This window comes from Canis lupus, chromosome 30, assembly GCF_003254725.2.
Source record: "Canis lupus dingo isolate Sandy chromosome 30, ASM325472v2, whole genome shotgun sequence".
Taxonomy (NCBI): domain Eukaryota; kingdom Metazoa; phylum Chordata; class Mammalia; order Carnivora; family Canidae; genus Canis; species Canis lupus.
The window spans coordinates 20288916-20313298 of NC_064272.1; the positions used below are offsets into that span (position 1 = coordinate 20288916).

Here is a 24383-nt window from a genome sequence, read left to right on the forward strand (position 1 = left end):
ATAAAATCATTTATAATTATTCCTTAGAACCTCAAACTTGCACTTTAAGCATTATTCTTAACCTTTTTAAAATTTTTGTAAATATGTATATTTGGCAAAAATTTATTGAGTACCTCCCATGTATTGGGCATTATGTTAGGCACTAAATATCTGTGACCAGGACAAAAATCATTTCCTCACAGAGTTTATATTTTGGTGGGCAAGACAAACTAGAAGCACATAAATAATGTAATGCAACATTAAAGGAGTGCTGTAACAAAGTGAGGGGAGGTAAAAAGTCTATCACAATTTCCTAGTGTTCTAGCTGTTTTACCAATGAAAGCAGTTCCCCAGAGAGACTTGATGGGGAGTGGTTGTTAACTAATTAGCATGTTGCTCTGTTTATTTCTTATATTTAATAATTTTCATGTTTTTCCTTTTATGAATCCTCACCCAGGTGAACTTCAGACCTAGTTTTGTAGACTTTCTCTATAATTTTAAGTGTTTCTTCCCAGGACTTGTCTCTTTTTAAAAATTTTTTAAGATTTTATTTATTTGTTCATGAGAAACACAGAGAGGCAGAGACAGGCAGAGGGAGAAGCAGTCTTTCCACGGGGAGCCTGATGCAGGACTCCATTCCAGGACCCAGGGATCATAACCTGAACCAAAGGCAGACTCTCAACCACTGAGACACCCAGGTGCCCCCACCCCAGGATTTTTCTTTTTATTCTTCTTTCATTATTGCTTGTGTCTTGTCATTTTAACACAATATTAAATAGAACTTGCCAATTCGACAAACCCAAACTCGCAAAATCTTTATAATTAAGAAACTTCCATGAGCATCTTTAAGCTCCAAACTACAAAGCATATTTTGCACTCCATCTATTCACAGAATTGTTTTTAACTATTCAAAATCATGATTTTCCTGCAAAGATGGCAACTGGTCTCTGTAGCTATTATATTACAAGAAAGTACTTCTCTATATTAGAAGCCAGGCATAGATCAATACCCATTTAGTTTGAAAAGGAAAATCTCCAGTGAGTGTGTCCATAATTTCATTTCACCACTGATTCACTTACCCAATATTCCAACATTAGAACCAAGAGAACAAAGCTTTCAAAGTTACATTCCCATTACATAGTTCATCCCTTCTTAATACCTGCCTTCCTGTTCAATCCATACAGCATCCAAATTCCTACTCTTCTACCTCTTTATGGAGCTTCTTCATTGTGTCAGGCACAGAGGCAGGCACTGTGAATATAAAACTAAGAAGACTATGCCTGCCCTCATAAACTCAAATCTAATTAATAAGGGATATGTATCCATTTGATACTCACCTGGCAGTTACAATAAAATACATTGTCATATTTAAATGGCACCAGTGCTCATTGCCATGCTTTATACAACACAACTTCTTTAGTCTCCTCTGGGGGTAAAAAAAAAAAAAAAAATATATATATATATATATATATATATAATATAAACATATATGTATAATATAAACATTAAAAATTTTTTTTAGCTCTTGAATTTTTGGAAATTACTTTGTTTCTTTCATGGATGAGAAATAACTTGGCTGCATTTAAAATTCTAAGATCATAGAATCTCTCCCTCATAACTTTGTAGGCATTGTTCCATTTCCTTCTGAATTTTATTTTGTGAGAAAATTATAGACCAGCTGAAATTGTATTTTGCTTTTCTTTTTGGATATATTCCTTCTTCCTTTACTTCCTCCTTTCTTACCCTCTTTACTCCCCTCTTCCTTTCTTCTCTTCTTCACCTAAATATATGTATATATTTTATTATTTATATAAAATATTTATATATGTTATTATATATAAGGATAATTTTGTGCCTTATTAATTTTTCCAAAACAAACTAAATTATTTAAAAATTCAGAATTCATAGCTCAAAATATTTGCTTATAGTGTACATTTATTATGGCTCCATTTTTTATTCTGATTTCTTCAGGAACATCGTTTCTAGGAATAGGCTTTCTCCCTTGAATCCTTGAGATATTGTTATTCTTTTCTTGTGCTGTAGATTTTGTTTTTCAGAAGCCCTGTATTTACTCATCCTCAAGGAAGATGATCTATTCAGACAATACTTTGAGGTAAATTGGTAAGATAAACAGTTACTTCTCAACAGTCTTTGGTGACTGATAGATCCAATCATTTGAAGTGAGGGGTGCATAGCCCCAAGCCTGACTTTGCTCATCTGAACTAGCTAGGCTCCTACTACTATGTTTACTGACTTCAGTGACAAGAAGAAAAAACGTGTTCTGAAACTCTCCTCCCTCAAAATGCATCATTCCCTAGTCTCTTCCTATCAATAATGAGTTAACTGGTGTGAATACATGCTGCCATGTGGAAATTATCCATCTCCTCCTTTTCCCTCATAGGCACTCTTGTTTGTTAGTAATTGTAGTGCATGAATAGACTTTGGAAGAGAGATTTTTGACAGGTCACGTGAAACAGCTAATGACTGACTTCATTAGAAATAGGTCTCAGATACTAGTAAGTGTTTAAAGTCAGCGTTGAAGTTGAAAATTTTCTGATTTTTTTAAGTACTGAATTTCCAGGTAAGAAAAAACAGCAGTGACTGACCATATTCACATCCTACCAACCTCAGTTTTTTTTTTTTTTTTTTTTTGATGGTCTGTCCCATCAGGTGGATTTTAAAAGCCTTTTCAGAGGCAAGATAGCTTGTCAGTTGAAAGAGACCATAACTGAAAATAAGGAAACCTACCAATGATATTAATTTGTTTAAGACATTTAGCTTCCAATAAGAGATTGGTCAAATAGTTTCCAAGGCCCTGTTTAGTTCTAAAATACTTTCATTCTGAAAACTATATTTTTCAATCCTAAACTACTTCAAATTAAGATAACTAAACTTTCCAGTACAATTCTAAAAGGATATCCAATTAGCACAGTGACTTAATTCAAAGATTTGACACATCTTAAATCTTATTAATCACTAATTTCGCAGCAACACTATGAAGGATGTTTCATGGCATGCTATAGCCATGAAAACTCAGTGATGTAAAATAGCAATCTATTTCAGTCCATAAAGTGGTGTGTGTGTTTGTGTGTGTTTAATAGGATACTACTCAGCCATCAAAAAGAATGAAATCTTGCCATTTGCAATAACATGGACAGAACCAATGCTAAGCAAAATAAGTCAGAAAAAGACAAATATCATATGATTTCATTCATATGCGGAATTAAAGAAACAAAAATGATGAACATAGGGGAAGAGAAGGAAACATAAAATAAAAACAGAGAGGGAGGCAAACCATAAGAGACTCTTAACTATAGAGAACAAACTGAGGATTGCTGGAGGGGAGGGGAGGTGAGGAATCCAGTAAATGTGTGATGGGCATTAAGGAAGGCACTTGTTGGGATGAGCACTGAGTATTACATGTAAGTGATGAATCACTGTATTCTACTCCTGAAACTAATGCTATCCTATATGTTAACTAACATGAATTATGAAAAATTTGCAAGAAATAAAAGATATTTCAATCAGTAGTAAGTTTAGGACTAAAGCACAGAGATCTAAGAAACCATATTTTTCCAGGAGGCAAAATTAATTTAAACATATATTTGAGTGATAACTGTGGTGTTTATGTTTAATATAAAAAGTTGCAAATGCGGGGATCCCTGGGTGGCTCAATGGTTTGGCGCCTGCCTTTGGCCCAGGGCGCCGTCCTGGAGTCCCAGGATCAAGTCCTGCATGGGGATCCCAGCGTGGAGCCTGCTTCTCCCTCTGCCTGTGTCTCTGCCTCGCTCTCTTTCTCTCTCTTTCTATCATGAATAAATATGTCTTTTTAAAAAAGTTGCAAATGCAAGCTAAGTGTTATCACATAAAAACATAATCTTAAGGTATCCAGATGCTCTCTATGTAGTACGATGTTTATCTTTGATTTCAGATCTTTTTTCCATTTTAGTTCAGCAAGATTTTAAATGCCAAAAAAGAAAATAAAACACCAAGATGGAGTTTGCTTTTTCCTCTTTGATGTGAAAGTGGGAGCTGGGAGAAAAGCTATTTAATTAGCATCACTGCATGGTATATACTGTATCTTCTATACCAGAGATCCAAGATCAGGCCCCAGCTTTTCCCTTTAGTGACTTGGACAGGTAACATTTAGGCCCCAGTCTCACCATCTGCAAAATGTACACATTCCTTTTTCTAATATCAAAGCAAGATCTCATAATTAAAGCACTTAGCACAATGCCTGCCACACATAAGTGGTCAAAAATTGTAACCATTCATGACTACCGTGAGTTCCTTCAAATATGTATTAAATAGTTGGAGATAATGAGCAAAGAACAGGTGAGAATCAGGAGGAAAGCACAAGAAGGTCTATAAGAGGAGGAAAAGAGTTCAAGTCAATAAGACACTTCCTGGTTTATTCTACCTACAATCTTTGATGATGTCTAACAACTTAGAGAACTTAATGGAGGTAGGTTACTCCCACTTGGAGTTGTAGATCTTCCAGCTATGATTTTCAACTGTGACATTGCCAGAATGGTTGTCTCGCATGAAGCCATGCCTACTTTTAGAGGGTCCCAGCAAAGATCCATGGAACCAGATTCAAATCCCCTTGTCAGAGGCTTAAGCAGTCTGGCTAAAATGTAGGAGTTACTGGAGAAGTTGTAATAGTTTTCATCTGATATTTTACAGAATGCTTATTGAGGTCTTAAGGGTAATTACCAACTTGAAACATTACATGAATAATCATTACTAAATGTTTATAATATTATTCCCTCACAGAGTGTGCTAAAATTATGGAGGATGAGAAACTAACTCTATTAGTGTGCTTATATAATGGTATATCATAATCTGATAGTAATCAGGATCTATTATCCTCAAAAGCTGCTCTTCTAAAAAGGACTTAAAATAAAGCAATCAGTTCTTTCATCCTGCACCATTTGCCAATGTTTATTCACATAAGCAGTTCTCATTCCTGAAGGAGAAAGTTTGGTAAGCCTCGGCTACTAACGTTGGTGACAAAAGACACATTTCAGAGGCCCAGGTGTTGATTTGAGACACAACTATCTAATTCCAATGGATTTTGAATAAAAAAGATTATATAACAGGCATAGCCTCTGATTAAATTTTCATTCCGTTTTACAAAAATTGATAAATGCATTAAAAAGCACCATATTAGGTGATTTTCATATTCTGTTCCATGGGAAGTGGAATCTCTTATATGTTGCCTTTCTCTTTTGGGAAATAACTGCCTGATCGATATATATTTTCTTCAAATGCTTTTGTTCAATTCCTTTTTTTTTTTTAATTTTTTTTTTTTTTTTTTTTTTTTACCCTGGGATAGGCAATGAACAGATTCCACCATGTACAAAGGCTGGTAATCCGATTCAAAGCTATAGCCAACCAAACCTGCTAGATGGGAGGAAAAATATCTAACACAGTATAACACACATGTATCTAACTCACATCTGACTTAAGTAAGCAGCTTCCATAGTTTCAGCACCTGCAAAAGTAGTAAATGAATCAACTCAGATATATGTACCCAGTGCTCACTTTGCACAGTAATGCAGAGTAAAAATAACCAAGCAAACCACAATTGTACAAAGGCAATTTTGCTAAGTAATAGGAAAAAAAGTAGGATTTTTTTCTCTTGGAAACATTGTCAAAAGAAACAAGGCCTTTTATTGTCAGTTATAAATCTATAGGCAAATAAATAGAACATTTAATACATTGTAATTGGAAATACTAAAAACATTGAAAATTAAAGTGTTTAATTTCTTTTTAAAATCGTATCAAGAGTAGTTTGAATAGTACTTGCCTTTTTCTTATCATGTAACTATAAAGGGCAAACATCTTTTGTATGCCTTGATGGAATGTCATCCTCCTTCCAAAGTTTGGGTCAATTACTGGCATTTTCTCCTTTCTCCTTTCAATATCATAACATATCTCAAGGTTTCTTAAATGTGAAGATTTTCCTCCAATGTCACCTCTGCTAGGACATCTTCATCTTCTTCTTCATCTATTGCCAATCAGTTCACTTCTATGGAGGTCCCCAGCTATTCTTTAGTCTCTCCATTTGTAGGAGTGTCAAATTCCCAAGCTCAGTAATCATGTCAATTAACTCATTTACATTCCATGCAAATTCCACTCTAATCTTATCACTTGTTTCTTTGCTGCACTTGCATTTTTGCTGGTCAGTTCCTTCTTTTGATCATCCATGTTTGAAAATGTTACATCGGTTTATCAATGGGAAACAAGGCATCAACACAACTACACACTTCACTGTGTGTAAACCGAACAGATGGATACCAACAGACTTTGAAAGAAGCAATGTAGTTGATCACTAATGATATATCTGTTACTACAAGTAGTGATTTGTGGACTAAAAATCTAGTAGCAAAGTTTGTACTTTGTGGAACCATACACATAGTACACCATTGTAACTGAAATCTAAACCTGTCTGTTGGGACACAGGCGTTACTTAACTAAACTGTGGAAGATGAAATCTGGGCATATCACACCATGTAAAGTAAGGACTGCTTGCACATTGAACCAATGAATTGGTCATTTAGTATCTATCAAAGAATATGTGTATTATATAATTGGATATAAAATTATGAATTATTAATGTTTCTCGTCATTATAAAATGTAGTTAGGAAGAAAAAAATCTCCGTAATTAACTATGATACCAGCCATAACGTGGCTACCACGGAGTGGTGTAAACACTTACCATGCTAGCAGGACCTGGAGTTGGCAATTGCAAATAGCATGACTATTAAAGCAATAATGGCTATGATAAATGCTTTTAAACTACTCCCTAATTCTACTTGTTTAGGGTTGTAACACATTAAGAAGTCAGTTCTCAAGGCTATGCTTGAGTTGATTGAGCAGTAAATTTCACATTTTGTGTTAGGGAAATGTGTATCTTTAGAGTCTAGTAAATGTATCCACTCAGGCAATTTCACAAAAGTGTTCAAGCACTGCTGAGTACATAAGTATAATTTTTAATGTTTTTCTTTTCCCATTGCAACTGTCTGTATCTCTTTAGGAAACACACATACTCCTACATACACAGACAGCAGGTACATGTAGAAGACTGCAAAAAAGCAATTTGTAAAAGGGGAAAACATGTATCTGTGCATTTAAACAATAGCTTTTAAATGGTTTTAGGCAAGTCTCTTAAGCTGTTATTTGTTTTAAAAGAGTGTAAAATTTTTCCTCCAATGTAAGGGCAGCAAACAAATCCACAGTTTCCTAACTAGAGTTTTATATTTTCTACCATAAAAATCTCTCAAATTCTGTAACAACACAATTAAAAACTTTAACCTGGTGATTAGAAACGCAAATGAAGAAGTGACATCTCCAAGTGAGTGTCCTGATGGAAGGCTCTTCTCAGTTATAAACACATCAAATCAATTACTTGCCTGGCCATCATTTCATGATGTTTACTCTGGGCAGAACCCAGCCACTGCTATATCACTGCTCCTAGAATACATATAGGACAATCCAGACAAGTTTTAACCACAAACCCAAGCACTGAACAAGCTCTGATCCTTAGTAAAATAACAATGACAAATATGCAACCTGGATGCATTTTCACTTCACTTAGAGGCCTTTTCCCATCAACTGTGATTTCAACAAAAACAAAACAATACTGTTAATCAAGAAGACTCATTTTACCAGATACTTGATTAATAAAAGATTTTACATTATAAAGGAGGAGTTTTCTCTATTAGACATTTGAGGGCTCTAAAAATCTGCCATCTCTATTCTACACAACCCAGAAAGTCTTAGTGAAGAAAGTAGAATTCCAAGGTTTTGAGCAGAACATCCATCATTCTGAAGTTATCTTCTTACAGTCTTTGATCTAGATAACCATAATGTCCATAGTATTTTTCATAATTTTTATATGTGGGCATTATGCATGAATCTTCAAGGAATTTAATAACTTTTAAATATTCCCTTATTAAGAATTGAATTATTATCATAATAAACTTGGAACCATTTCCTAGCAGTCATTAAATGCAAGACTCAAAATACTCTGCATATTTTTAAATTATCTCTTTTTACCCTCACCACAGTGCTGCCAAGTAGGTGGTTTTATCCCTACTTTAAAAATAAGAAAGGATGCCTGGATGGCTCAGCGGTTAAGCATCTGATTTAGGCTCAGGGTGTGATCCTGGAGTTCCGAGATCGAGTCCCACATCAGGCTCCCTGCATGGAGCCTTCTCCTCTCTCTGCCTGTGTCTCTGCCTCTCTCTCTCTCTCTCTCTCTCTCTCTGTGTGTGTGTGTGTGTCTCTCATGAATAAATAAATAAAATCTTTAAAGAAAATAAAACAAATAAAAATAAGAATATGAATATTCATAGAGTTTTAATTATGTTAGTGAGTAACTGAGAACATCTTCATAATCAAAGCAGAATGAGTCCATTGTCCAGGATTTTCAGTATTTGACAAAATCAAGAATATAGTTGCAGATTATTTATAGGATAAAAAATGTAAGTATTTTTATAGTAGAGGTATCTGGACAGGGCTTCATAGGTTAACCAAGAAAAGATGTTCCCAAAACGTGGTTTGTCTTGGAAAACATGAAGAAAGTTTTTAAGAATTAGGCTAATGAAAACATCATGGACCAACAACACACATGAAGTAAAAGGTCTTCGGAAGCATTCTAGGAAAGTGCTGGATTTTAGGACTTCATTCATGGTACAGTGAGAGGCAAGTGTTCCCAGAAGAGAATGGAGTGATGAGAATGATCCATCTTTTACACAAATGAGAGGAATTATTTAGAAATAAATCTGACTCTGCCATTCATAGCCAAAAACTTAAGAAACTACTAAGAAACTCTGGGATAATGTCTAAACACTTCTAAATAGCATTTAAGATGCCAAGATTTTCTTAATGGTTTCCTCTTGCTACTCTCTCATCTGTGCTCCATCCATAGGGAACTACTTCCAGTTTCCAGGATGTACCATTCTGTCTGATGAATGTACACTCACACTATTTCCTTGACCTCCTTTGTCTCAAAGATGAACTCCAACTCAGCCTTGAAGAGTCCCCTTAAGGATTTTCTTTTCTGTGAAATCCATAACAATTGCTAAGAATTCATATCTATATTTTAAGCCCTGCTCCTCCCCCGAGACTGTCTCATTGTTCCACAAAACAGTGTATTGGGAAAATACTAGAAGCATTTTCATTAAACTTTTGAGCAAATCAGAAACATGAATTCTGTTAACTGAAGTCCTAGCAGGTACATTTCCCAGATGGCACACTTCAAATTAAGATTATTTGGAAAGGATTTAATAAAGAAACTATGTGGAAAGTATGGACAGGGAATATAAGGAAACTAGAAGGAATAGTGAACTATTGACCTGTTGACCATAACAAGGGAGGAAGAAGCAACTAGAACCTGGAAAAATACTGTCACTAGTGAGAGCTGCTTGAAGGAAATTATGATGTTTGGTTGCAAGATTTGGTCAGCACAAGGTAAGCCCATAGGAAGAAGACTAAAGAAAGAAATACCTGACCTGATGCTCTTCCTTCCTTCTAATCTCTTGCCAGGGCTTCCCTTTGGCTAGACCCAAATAGACACTAGTGTATACAAGACAACACTAAAATTATAGATAGCCTCTGGGGACAGAAGGCAGAGTGGAGAAGAAAATGAACTTAGCCAAATGGAGGATAACAAGCACATCTACTTTAAATACTGTCATGTAATGTAGAAGTACAAGTCAATAAAATTAGCCAAGGCAAACGAGAAGTATAAAAACTGTAAAGGAAAAGTGAAATGTTTAATTAATTAAAGATGATTATGTATGTGCAACACTCAGAAGAATTAGGTGCAAATCTTTCATTAAAAAATTCAGTTGGTGGGGGCTCCTGGGTGGCTCAGACAGTTAAGCATCAGATTCTCGATTTCAGCTCAGGTCATGATCTCAGGGTCGTGGGAAAAGCCTCATGTTGGCGGGGCTTGGGCATGGAGCCTGCTTAAGATCCTCTCTCTCCTTCTCCAGTTACTCCTCCACCCTCCTTTCTTTCTCTTGCTCTCTCTCAAAAAATCCAACTGGATGGATAAAAATATTCATACACAATCATCACTCCCCTTCCTATTATCAATATAATGGAAGAAGTGGTCCCGTTTAAAATACGATAAAATACCTGGGATAAGCTTTTAAAAATATGCCACATTCTGGAACACCTGCGTGATGCAGTCAATTAAGCAATTGACTCATCATCATGAGATCAAGCCCCACATTGGGCTCTGTGCCCAGGAAGAACTCCACTTGAGACACTCTCTCTCTCTCTCTCTGTCTCTCTCTCTTTCACTCTCTCTCTTTCTCCCACTCATGTTCTCTTTCTCTCTAAAATAAATAAATAGGGACGCTTGAGTAGCTCAGCGGTTGAGAGTCTGCCTTTGGCTCAGGGCATGATCCTGGAGGCCCAGGATCCAGTCCTACATTGGGCTCCCTGCATGGAGCCTACTTCCCCCTCTGCCTGTGTCTCTGCCTCTCTCTCTCTCTCTCTCTCTCTCTCTCTGTCTCTCTCTCTCTCTGTGTCTCATGAATAAATAAATAAAATCTTAATAAAATAAATAAAATTTAAAATAAATATTTTAAAGGTCTTTAAAAATATGTCATTCACATAAAGAAAAATATAAAACATAATTGAAGTATATAAAAGACAACTTGTATAATAGGAAGACATATTATATTCTTGAATAGGAAGACTTTGTACCAATTTAGTGATGACATAAAACTATCCTATTTTCCAAAAAAAAAAGTTCTCGCCTTTGCTTGTGACCACACTTTGTGTTGCACAGATGCCTCCGTTACTGATTTCACAGTCCACATCTGTACTGTATTAGTTACTTGCACCATTAGAAAGTTATTCAGATTTTTAAGACCTGTTGTTGCTCACATTAATCATTTATTAGATTCAAAGCTCTCCTTATTTCCCCAGAAGGTGAAAATGGTGATGCTAGCAGTAGGAAGGATAGGAGAAGGAAGGTGTGGGCTTTTCTTGCCTTATCTTTCTTCTCCTGGTGGTAGTTTTTATGTTATGGAGGAGAAAGCAAAGAGAAGGAAAAGACTATTTCAGCTTCAGTGGTGATCATTTGTAGTCATTGTTTATTTAAGGGATCATTGTTAATGGTTAATGCTATAGGCTGTTCCAGTTCGTTCTCTTTGGGGAAGCAGATGCTTGCTAGACATGACTGGCTGGTGTGAGACTTATTTCCAAATAGTCACTCAAGGCATTAATGGATTCTTCCAAAGCTTCAGACTTGCCCTCTTATTCCTGATGCACCTCACCTGTTTCATCACTCCACATTCCTCTGAGGTGCCTGCACCTTTGCCCCATCTATGACAATTCCTGACAAGGCCAAAGCCCACAACCACATCTTCCCTTTCTTGTCCCCAACTCTGGCACTTCAAAACCATTCAGAAACCATTTCTCATCTTCAAGCAGCCATGGATTTAAGGAGGTAGTCCTGGCATACTCTGTGGCTGGTTGTCCCCTAATTGGCTCAGGTCTTATTGTCTGCTAAGTAAACAACTAATTCAAACCTGAAATTACCATCTTGCTGGTATTTCTAAGGATTAGGAGTATATCTCTTGGATTTTTCTTCCCTTTACCTCAGGTTTAAGAAAAAAGAAAAGAAAAGAGAAAAAGCATTTCCTATCCTCCCTTCACTTTCTATCTTTCAAACCTTTTATCATCAAATGACTGGGATTGGGCAGGGGGGTCCTTGTGGTGAACTGGCTCTTAGCAGGTCTTGCTGAGAGGTTCTGACCCAGATCAGTGATTTCCTGAAGGTAGAAATTGGGAACCTTTTATTTTCAGCTTTGGCCATTAGTCATTTAGTCATTCAAAAAAATAAGATTTTTGTTAGTCTCATATATTGCATATAAATTGTTAAGATCTCTGTGGGAAAGCTCACGGAAGAACAAATAGTGTTAAAATATGCATACTACACAAAGTAATCTATAGATTTAATGCAATGTCTATCAAAATACTAATAGCATTTATCACAGAACTAGAACAAATAAACCTAAAATTTCTATGGAACCACAAAAGACCCTGAATAGCCAAAGCAATCTTGAAAAGGAAGAACAAAACTGGAAGTATCACAATCCCAGATTTCAAGATATGACTACAAAGCCAGCATAATCAAAACAGGATGGTACTGGCATAATAATAGACAAACAGATCAATGGAACAGAATAGAAAACCCAGACATAGGGAAGAATATTCCATTGGGAAAAGTCTCTTCAACAAATAATGTTGGGAAAACTGGACAGCTACATAGAAAAGAATGAAACTGGACCACTTTATTACACCATACACAGAAATGAACTCAAAATGTATTAAAGACCTAAATATGAGGCCTGAAATCATAAAAATCCTAGAAAATATTACAGGCAGTAATTTTTCTGACATGACCATAGCATTTTTTTCCAAATATGTCTCCTGATGCTAGGGAAACAAGAAAAAATAAACTATTGGGACTACATCATAATAAAAAATTCTTCACAGTGAATGAAACAATCAACAAAATGCAAAGGCACCCTACTTAATGGGAGAAGATATTTATAAATGACATATCTTATAAAGGGTTAGTATCCAAAATATGTAAAGAATTTACACAAGTCAACACTAAAAAACCAAAAAAAATAAAAACAAATAATCCAATTTAAAAATGGCCAGAAGATATGAGCAGACATTTCTCAAAAAAATACATACAGATGGGCAATAGACACATGGAAAGATGCTCAACATCACTCATCATCAGGGAAATATACATCAAAACCACAATGAGATATTACTTCACACCTGTCAGAGTGGCTAAAATTAAAAACACAAGAAGCAACAAGTGTTAGCAAATATGTGAAGAAAAAGGAGCCTGTGCACTGTTGGTAGGGATTCAAACTGATTCAGCCAACCTGGAAAGCAATATTGAGGTTTCTAAAAAAAGTTAAAAATAGAACTACTCTTAAAAAAAAAAAAATAGAACTACCCTATGTTACAGTAATTGCATTACTGGGTATTTACCAAAAAAATGCGAGCACAGTAATTCAAAGAGATCATTCACCCTGATGTTCATAGCAGCATTATTTACAATAGCCAAGTTATGGAAGAAGCCCAAGCGTCTATCAACTGATGAATGGATAAAGAAGATATAGTATGTATATACAAGGAATATTGCTTAGCCACAAAAAAGAATGAGATCTTGCCATTTGCAACAACTTGGATGGATCTAGAGGGTATAATGGTAAATGGGATAAGTCAATCAGAGAAAGACAAACACTATATGGTTTTACTCATATGTAGAATTTATGAAATAGAACAAATGAACAAAGAAAAAAAGAAACAAACTGAAAAATGAACTTTTAACTACAGGAGAACAGAGTGATGGCTACCAGAGGGGATGAGGGGAGTTGGGTGAAATAGGTGAAGGGGATTAAAAGTACACTTATGATGTAGTGTAGTGTAGTGAGCAGTGTAGTAGTATTGATGAAGCACTATATTGTATACTTGAAACTAATATAATCCTATATGTTAATTAAACTGGAATTTTAAAAACTTTTAAATAAAAGAAGTAAGAATCATCTTTTAAAAATCTCTATGGGACAAAATTAAAATTCCACCTACATTTCATAAGTAAATTTTACTTCCTGAAATTATACTATAAACTTGTAAATATGAGTAATAAGCACTCATTATAGTTTGTTCATAATAGCAAAAGTTTGAAAACCAAAATATGGTTAAATAAATTATGGTATATTCATATAATGGAATAAATGCCAAACATTATTTTAACTCGTTTTAAATATTTTAATGTTTTAACTATTTATAAACATCTCGGGCAGCCCCAGTGGCGCAGCGGTTTAGTGCTGCCTGCAGCCTGGGGTGTGATCCTGGAGGCCTGGGATCGAGTCCCACGTCGGGCTTCCTGTATGGAGCCTGCTTCTCCTCTGCCTGTGTCTCTGCCTCTCTCTCTCTCTCTGTCTCTATGAATAAATAAAATATTTTTTTAAAACCTCAGTGATTCATTTCATGCAAGTATTTATTGAACATTTGTTTGTAGTTAGTGCTGTGATAGACCAGGCTATCTTAAAGAAAAAGGGATAGCTTTATACAGAGTGAAATGGAATGATTATTATAATATAGTTTTGGGTGAAAAGATAAAAGGTAAAGGATAGTTAGAACATATGCTCCTATTTGTAGAAAAAAATATGAATGTTGATAGATGTTAATACATGTGTATATATTAAGAGATTGGTGTTATTATTCCTATGTTTCAAATAAGAAAATAAACTTGAAAATATGACAAGATCTAATCAGAGAATGGTGTAACTATGATTTGAATTTAAATGTATTTAACCCCAAACCACAGGCACTTTCCAAAACAGTATGTTAACCCTTGACTAAACTTTACCAGGGGAGAGTTGACTATGCCTTTTTATGACATCAGTAGACCTTGTAAATATACATTATAGAACTTATCACACTGTATTTCAGCAATTCATAGGCTGGTCTCTCTTGGCCTACTGTGGGCTTCATGAAAGGAGATATTCTACAGAACCATCTCTGTGGCCCCAGTGCTTTGATATAGTGCATTTAGAAAAACTCTTTTATGAATGAAAGGCAATAGCACACCTTTGCACATAAGCAATTAATAGAACTTAATTAAGCACCTAGTAAGGCAACTGCAAGTTCTTTTCACCATACTACTACTAACAGGGTGTCTTATGAGCCCTGGGACCATACGAAATTTTCGTTCAGTGGACTAAATGATTATACCAAGGCCTAAAACCTGCGTAGCAAATTTAAGTTAGTGAACATTTATCAATACCTATTATATGCTATTGATGAAAAGAACCATTCACTTCCATGAACTCACCTTAAAGTCCCTTATGCAGAAAATGTACATGTCTATTATTAAAGCAGCCTGAAAGTTTGAGCCAGTAAATGTCTGCTTATTTGCAGGTCGCCCCTCCAAAGATTCAGTGGGTCAGATCTCCGTTCATGTGGACATCACTGCTATCCCAGGAACTGGAGAGCATAAAGTCACTGTAAAAGGTATATATCAAGTCCAGATAGATCAAACGGCCTCCTAGACTTTAAGCCTGAGCAATAATATAAAAAAGTAATTGTTTCTTAGATCTGTTTTGTTAAATGTTTAATTATTTTAGAATATGCTCATATTTTTTTCATGAAACCAGAACTTTTTATCTAAAACTGAAAAAAAAAATCAATGGCACAGATATTTAACCTATATTATCTGAAATATCCAATTGGTTTAAATACATTGGTGATTACATTTCAAAACAATATAGTTTGAACATTTTCTCTCATTGATGCTAGGATATACATTGAACGTTAGTGCTATGGTTGGCTCCGTTACTTCTCAAATTTTGTATGTTAAGTCAGTATGTTCTTACTATTCACATTATCTACCTACCTACATATTTACTTCCTTTCTATGTGATTTTCAACAACTGGCTTGATTTTTTTGTTTGTTTGTTTTTAATGACTAGTTCAATCTATTGGTTTTAGATTACAAAAAAACCCTCTCAATGCTGCGGGCATTTTGAAGGTGAAATTTAATGGTTAAGTTCTATATTAACTATTTTAATTATATTTTTAACATTATCAAAGGATGAGAAAAAGTGTACATATGAGCATGTGCATTTATGGGGATCCCTGGGTGGCTCAGTGGTTTAGTGCCTGCCTTCGGCCCAGGGCATGATCCGGGAGGCCAGGGATCAAGTCCTGTGTTGGGCTCCCTGCATGGGGTCTGCTTCTCCCTCTGCCTCTCTCTCTCTCTCTCTCAGTCTCTCTCTCTCTCATCAATGAGAGAAATGAAATAAAATGAATGAAATAAAATCTTTTAAAAAAAGAATGTACATTTAAAAATTCTTTATGATGCCTGAAATTAGGAAACAGCCATAATATTTAACATGAAGTGACTAGTTAAATATAGGATAGAATATCTGTAAAGTAGAATATTTGCAATTGGAAAATATATAATGAAGTAGAAAGATAACCATGATGGACTTCAAAAACATAACTGTTTATCATAACTATGATATATTGATCGCCATTCTATATATAAAGTAATTAAATATTGAAAGTATACATACCAGAATATTGTCATTTCCCCTGATAAAATTATAGATTTTATCTTAATCTATTTTCTGTATATTTTCTAGGTATTTCATGATGAATATATCTTCATTTTTTATATGAAAATATCACATTTTTACTTAAACAAGGATAACTTTTTATCAGTAACAAATGTCATTTCAGTTACAGCTAACTCACCACATCAATGTCACACAGCTTAGAACTGAAAGCCTATTCAAGTATGCATTCCAAGGCGTAAACTGTTTTTTTCTTCAAGGATATTCTTTTTTTAATCAATGGAGTTAGGATGCTATCTGGGGCAAATTATGGCTTCATAAATCATTTTTAAAAAATTAACTCTAAAAATATAATTAACTCTAAGGACCAAAGGGAAGGCTATGATTTCACATATTTGTTTGCTAACTCTCTGTATTCCTTTCCGTCTCTGGTTTTTAGTGATTGCTATCAATGACCTACACTGGCAGACCACTGCAATGTTCCGGCCGTTTGTGGAAGTTTGTATACTGGGACCCAACCTTGGAGACAAGAAGAGAAAACAAGGCACAAAGACAAAAAGCAACACATGGTCACCAAAGTACAATGAAACATTCCAGTTGTAAGTCATGACCCGATTCACCTACTCAACCAGGTCATAGCTACTGTACAGCTTAAATTTACTGAGGGGTTCACGGTAGGAATGGCACTGGGCTTTGCTAAGGAAAGCAAAACCTATAGATTGAAGTATTCCTGTTCATCCCTGATCCCAGGCAAATTAAGACAGCTATGTTTTTAGTTCCTTTCCATTGTTCAAGAGCTGTTCAGTGCCTACCATACATCAGACATCATTATTTGGTACATATAACAGAAGGTCTCTGCTCTCACAGAAGTTACTTTCTAGAAATGAGGAACATCAAAATCGCAAACAAAAATTTATCATAGGATAGTACTATACAGAGAATTAAAATAGGCTGATGGAATAGATTATTTGATTGGCTGCTTAGACTGGGTGCTCAGAAAAGCCTCTCTGAGCATGTGACTTTTAAATTGAAATCTAAAGAGGAAAGAAAAAAAGAACCAGTAATGCATGGAAAACAGTTGAGAGCATCTCAGACCAAGAAAAATGGCTAATGCAGAGACTAAGGCAGGAGCATACTTGGCGTATTTAAGAAATATTATGTAGTGGACAAGAGAGTGAGATGAAATGAATTGAAGAAGTAGCCAGAGTATGGATACAAAGTAGAGGTGCACAGAATTTTGCAGTCAGGGTCAAGGAGACAAGGTTACATTCGAAGTTCAATAGAAGGCCTTGAAGAATTTTCAGATAAGAACATGAATGATCTAATGTATATCCTTAAATGATTATTCTATTTGCTGTATAAAAAATTATAGGAAAACAAGAGCCAACATGTAAAGATAAGTTAGAAGTCTATTGCAGTGGCCAGGCAAGAGATAATACTGACTCACAGAGGATTGTAGGGAAATAGAAATAAATACTAAAGATGGAAAGAAGTGGAAAGGATTCTAGATATGTACTGGAAGTAGATTCTATAGAACTTGCAATCAATGACTGTAGCACATGAAAGAAAGAATATTTAAGTTAGGCATCTAGAAAACACTTAATTTAGGATATTTCAGGACAGATTTACTTACAAAGGAATTTACTAGGATGTGAGACTTGAAGGACTATATGCAATAGTGATGTAAACTGGAGCTGGTAGTGGTTAGGCTATTACCCCTACTGTGCATGTAGGAGAAGAAAATGAGTTACTAAAATTGAGGGGAAAAAACTTCATGTGTCATCAGTCACCTCAAAAAGAGCAGTGGCCTTCCATGGAGGGAAACATTATTATAAGGGCAGCATCACACACAAGAAGCCAGAGAAATAGACTCTGACCTCATTCTCATCATTACTTCTGACTTTCTGAAAGTGCTCCCTGTTGACCAAAACCAACTGGAAGACACGGTATGAAGAATTTAATTGATTACAGTCCTTCCAGGTCCATATTCTATTGCAAAGTATGAGGAGAATGATGAAAAGTATATCCATTTGAGGCAAATGGAAGTTGTCTGGCACTGATGAAATCAAAGATGGCCTCTAGGTTTCTGGCATAAGCAATTGGGTATATAGTGATTTCCTGAGGTTGGGGGAATTGGGACAAAAGAGGAGATCAAAGATTGTTCTAAATCTATTGATTTGGAAATGTCTAAGTTACATTCCAGAAGGGATATCAAATATAGAGTTAGATCTAACTTGAGAATTATCTGCATATAGATGTAATTGCATAAATCTAGATGAGCTGAATTGGGGGTAGAGAAGAAAAGACGACCCAGGATCAAGCCTTTGGGGTTTAGACATGCACACACACTTAGCTTACCAAAACAGTTTTCTCACTGGTTTGGTTCTTTGCTTGTTGGTTTTGCATTCTTATTTTCCCAGAGACTTTTCAGCACACTAAGTTCTGAATACTAAACTCTGTTACCACTCATTAAAACTTAACCATCCTACCAAATCTCTTAAAATGGCTGTAATAGATTAACATATTCATAATCCATGCTAATAAACCAGCTCACAAGATTCCATGTATCTGTCCTCTAAATTACACACAAAAAAAATTGATCCAGTTAAAATGTCTTCTAAAAGTTTCTAGGAATTACTTGAATCATGCAAAATTCAGATATAATACTGTGAGGTACAAAGACCAAGCATGATTCTGGGAAAAGGAAGCATTTTGATGCATTTTATTTTTTTAAGATTTTTTAATTTATTTATTCATGAGAGACAGACTGAGAGAGAGAGAGAGAGAGGCAGGCAGAGGAAGAAGCAGGCTCCATGCAGGGAGCCCGACGTGGGACTCGATCCCAGGACTCCAGGATCATGCCCTGGGCTGAAGGCAGGCGCTAAACCACTGAGCCACCCAGGGATCCCCTTGATGCATTTTAATTCACAAGATCTGGCTCCTATTATATTTTGCTGTTCTGTTCTTACCCATCATGCTTCCATCTTCTTTCACATTATCTCAGGTTGTCTCTAAAATAAGTAAGTACACACTTCAGTTATCAGTGTTGCCCAGAAACAAAATGTGACTGCAAAATGTTTGATCTAAAAATGTCACTTAGAAAAGGAAGGGATTTTGAAGCTTGTACTGCTGAGGAACAGATGTGCATTCATTAGAAAGTCAAGGATATCTGAGGATGAAGTAAAATAAGGGGCAGGAGAGGATTATTCTCAGTGTTGACCTCTCAGCCTTCTTCATTATACTCAGTTCTGCACTGCCAGGTTGTTGTTAGTAGAGGCCATCCTCAGCCCCACACTTGACAGGTGTCTAACTGTTGCCATCAGAAAGAATCGGCATTGAAGCACCACACTCTACTGGAACTGATTCACTCTGGGGATTTGTATCTAATTTGGCATTTTTGAATAGTCTTGTTGTCTGTGTTAGCTTGATAGTCTGTAGTGTGTATTCCCTCGAGAAAAAGGCTCCTAGATTTAATAGCATATCCAAGAGTCTGAGATAAAGAAAAGAGTATGTAATAATTGATGTTGAAATGGCATAGAAATTCTTGCAAGAACTACCCCTTGCCTTGGCCTAGCCCCCACAATTCCTGCCAAACCCATCTCACCCCTATATCAGTGGGAAGACCACACCTCCAAGAAGTGTAACATATTTTAATTAAAGTTTCTATTAGTATGCTTAATATCAAGACAGTAAAGCATATTCAGATTGATTTCCTATTTCTTTCTAGGCAAAGACATTTTTAAATTAGATTGCTAAGTAATATCTATATAAAAACAACTTAAATAAAATGTGAATGATATTTGCATCAGAGCTAAAATACATCATACTCCATTTTGCCAAATAACATTCTGAGTAATGTAGAAACATTTTAACAGTATTTTAGAACCATATTGATCCCTAGGTGAAGTAAAAGTTTTGCTCAAAATTCTTATTTTTAATCCACACAGCATTCTGGGTAATGAAAACCGGCCAGGGGCCTATGAACTTCATCTCTCAGTTAAAGATTACTGCTTTGCCAGAGAAGATAGAATTATCGGAATGACAGTAATTCAACTACAGAACATAGCAGACAAGGGAAGCTATGGAGCATGGTATCCCCTTCTGAAAAATGTCTCTATGGATGAAACTGGCTTGACGATCCTTAGAATACTCTCTCAGAGGACCGGCGATGACGTGGCTAAAGAATTCGTAAGACTGAAATCTGAGACGAGATCTGCCGAAGAGAGCGCTTGAAACAAATACTGCAAGATATCATCTTTGACAATTCATAAATTCCGACTACTGCATGCGTGTGCAAATACATGGGAATGTTTAGTTCACCACGTGTCAGTGTTTGCCAGTAATCCAGTACAATGTCGACAAAGTATGTGGAAAACCTCCTGAACTTTTATACCAGTTCTGGTCTTTGGGAAATAAATGTTCCATGAAGTGCCAAAATTATGATGTAAAGTGAAATATCCAGAGTATCTTTTAAAATGTTTCATTTCATTACCAACTTCTCATCCTTTAAACATACTAAAATATACAATTCTTTTGGTTTATCCATTGTCTTTGTTAAATTAGCTTATATTGCTCATAGATCAGAAAGCATTTGTTACCAATTCTGTTTTATTTAGACTTACCTCATTGTAGATGTCATACAAATAACCTTTTCTATCATAACTAGAAATACAGTCACTTCTAGAAAGTGTTTGTAATTTTATAGTTGCAGATCTATTGTGATGATTTTTGCATACAAATTAAAATAGAAAAGGTGGGAAATATTTTATGCCGACCAGTTTCCAACCTTTCTGAAATATCACTGTGAAGAAATGCTATTAAAGCAAACTTATACAAAGCAATGCTAAATAGAGTTTGTTAACAATGTTTGATATATTGACAAAACTTTGTTCTTTAAAACTGCCAAGGTCACATCACATTTGTAAAAAAAAAAAGATAAGTTGATACATTTACCATCTAGCATTATGTCTTACCTTTACCAAATTTCATTCTTTAGAAAGTCATAGGATTAAGGGTTTAGAGACGCAGTGGAAGGTTTGTTTCTTCAAATTACCTATAATAAGTAACTCTACTGTTAGGGTTTTCCCTCTGACAGTTATGACTATCTCCTTATTTACTTAGCACTTCAATCAGTTAAATGTTTTTTTTTTTTCTTTTTAAAAATATTCAATGATTTACACTGAATGCAGCATTACTATATATTGCACTGGAGCAAAAAGACATGTCTTCATCTATTTAGTGAAAAATGTAAAATAAGATCTGAAGAAACTGCTTATTATTTTGTAATTTATATTATTTATAAGCCCCAAATGCATCAGATACAATAGAAAAACAAGTTAATACAGCTTGGTACATTAAAATATAACTAGATTGGATTTTGAATATGAAGTAGTTTATGAATATTTGCATTTTCTGTATTTTTATGGTTTGATTTTTTAGAGTCTGTAATCTAAATACTTGGCTGTAGAGCAGTACCTTGTAATTGTAACTTATGGTCATAACTGTTAGTGGACAACGTACACATACAGAAACAAGAACCTGTCGCAATGATTATGTTTTGTGAACAAGCTGGTCTGCTATGTTAAGGACAGATATGACTAGTATCATGACTCTCAGAATCATTTTGCTACTGGGTGTGAAAACAGACCAGTGAGATCCACAAATTCATGTTAAATTGTTAGGCAATTGCTTTGTTAATGACTTCTCCAAACGCATAGTACAATGCTATCCTCTGGCATATGCATTAATAAATGGATGTATATTGAACCCATGCAACACTGTTGTATTTTCTGCCTTTTTAATTTATACAGCCGAATTCATTACTTAGGAATAAAAACCCCAGACTCTTTTTTACTGGACAGAACACTTTTTACATTATTTGGTTCTAATGTCTCATTAAAACTGGAGAAGATTTTTTCAGGCATTGTGTTCATGGAAACAGCTACCCATTACAAGATAATGACATTGAACATAAGGAAGAACTTCCATATCCACCTCTATGTCCCTGAATACTGTTCAGCCCCAAGAGGGAAATACAACATTTAACAGATAAACAGGCAATAGTCTTTAATTCTAGATTCATCTTATAATTGAATCAGAACACTGACTTAGGCTCTATAGGAGCACATTGTCATCAAGCATGCTACAGTTGAAGAACTGGCAGTTTGGGTTCACATTGATCACTTCAAAAAATTATGAGCTAAGCGTTTTTTTTCCAGCATTTACTTAGATCTATTCTCCCTTTTTTTTTTTAATACCATAGTATACAACATATATCAAATGCTAATAGTGGCATTGTGAATCGAGTCTATTAATATTGAAAAATACAGGTAATAACTTAGAAATAGTTCTAAATTCTGCAGGCTTTGTTGTTTCTCCCAAAACACAAGTCTTTCTGTTATCTCCAAAACAGAGCCTATTATGTTTATATACCCAAATTAGTAATCACGCAGTTCACAGCTACCACTGTCAACTGTAGGATCCATTAAAATGTATGGTAACTTAGCTTATTCTAGATAAGATGCACAAAGACAAAGCTCTGTTATTCATCTACAGATAAACCTCACATAAGAAGTTCTTAAAAAAAAAACACACACACACATGAAAATCAAATTTGGTTAAAATGAAGTACTTAAAACCATAGCAGAGCACTTACTATTTAAAGGTACTCTGATGAATGATCATTTATGTAATCAGATGTCCCCATCACAACCTGTTCCAATTCATCTATTTCTAGGATAATTTATATATTGAATTTCCCTTAAATGAGGCACATTTATAAATGACAATTCTGGCTTAATGTTTTTCATTTGGCTTTTTTAAAAAAATGCTTGAAGTAAGCTTTACTTTCTCCTTTTAATTTCTCTAACTATATAAAGATGACTGCACTACCTTTTTCATGAAATAATAGAATAACTTCAATCTTTACATTTGAATAATAAAAAATAATCATTTATAAGGAGTCAGAAACTATCTGTGTAGGGATAGCCGATTCCCACATACCCCTGCAGAATTCTTGGACACAGGGAGGAGACTGCCTTCCCTGGCATTACCTGTGCTTACATTCAATCCAGCCCTTTGAAACAGCTGGCCCTTGCTCCCTGACTTCCATCCCTCCAAGGATTGGTGATCTCTCTGGTTGAGGCTTCTGTATTTTTTTTTATCAAAAACTAAGATATATGGCTACAGGAGAATAAATTTCAATTTGTGAATATCACATTAGATATATTTTAAATTGTCCTTTTTTCCCACATCATTATAACTTTGAAATCAGGATATATTTTATAAACTTTGGCACATTATAGTTTGATGTTTCTCTCCTTAATAGTATATTAAAAATAGTTCATATTGCAATGAATCACTTCTTAGTATATTTACAAAGACTTATAAATGTAGAAAACATAATGGTTAGCTATCTATTTAACACATTATATATCTTAAATTACATATACTCTGTGGGTATACATTTGTGTTTTGACAGATTCATAGAATCGTGTTTGTTGAATATTTTTACATGTATATTCAGGAGCTATATTGATACCTGGTTCTCTTTTCCTGTATTTCTTATGTCTTATTTTGGTATCAGGATATTTATGGCCTCCTAAAATGTACTGGGACTTGTTCCCTACATTTCTACTTTCTGGGAGAGATTATTTAGAAGTTATTTAAATGCCCCCTTAAAATTTGGTACAATTCAACTCTGAAAACATGTGGACCTAGATTTCTTCTTCGTTGAGAGGTTTGAAACACCAAATTCAACTACCTTAATAAACATAAAACTATTAAAGGTATCTATTTCTCCTTCAGTGAGTTTAAATTTGTGTCTTTTAAGGAATGGCTCCCTTTCATTGCCTTGATCAAATTTATGAACATTAAGTTTCTGTAGTATTCCTTAATTATCCTTTAATACCTGTAGGATCTGTGCTGATTTTCCCTCTTAATTTTATATTGATATTTTATATTTTGCTTCTATTTATTGGTCAATCTAGCTAAGGACTTAACCTAGTTCATTCATCTTTTAAAACAACTAGCTTTGATTTCATTGATTTTTTTAAAATTTTTCTGCTTTGAATTTCAATGTCTTCTGTATTATTTTCTTATCTCTGCTGATGAGGTCTTTTCTACTTCTAATTTACTAAATTGGGAGCTTAGATTGATTTGATACCCTTTGTCTTTTAAAATTTAGGCATTAATGCCACAAATTTTCTTTTAAGCAAGGCTTTAGCTTTATTTCCCAAATTTGGTATGTTGTATTTTATTTTTAT

At 34.9% G+C, this 24383-nt stretch overlaps 1 protein-coding gene across 1 annotated transcript in view; it reads left to right on the forward strand.

Annotated features, from left to right (window-relative positions):
• Positions 1-21894, forward strand: part of UNC13C (unc-13 homolog C) — a 540818-nt gene extending 518924 nt beyond the window's left edge. The window contains exons 30-32 of the mRNA XM_049104442.1: positions 14963-15055; positions 16559-16718; positions 20067-21894. Coding sequence (XP_048960399.1) covers positions 14963-15055; positions 16559-16718; positions 20067-20352 — 539 coding nt within the window. The 3' untranslated portion in view covers positions 20353-21894. The remainder of the gene's footprint in view (positions 1-14962; positions 15056-16558; positions 16719-20066) is intronic.
• The last annotated feature ends 2489 nt before the right edge of the window (positions 21895-24383 follow it).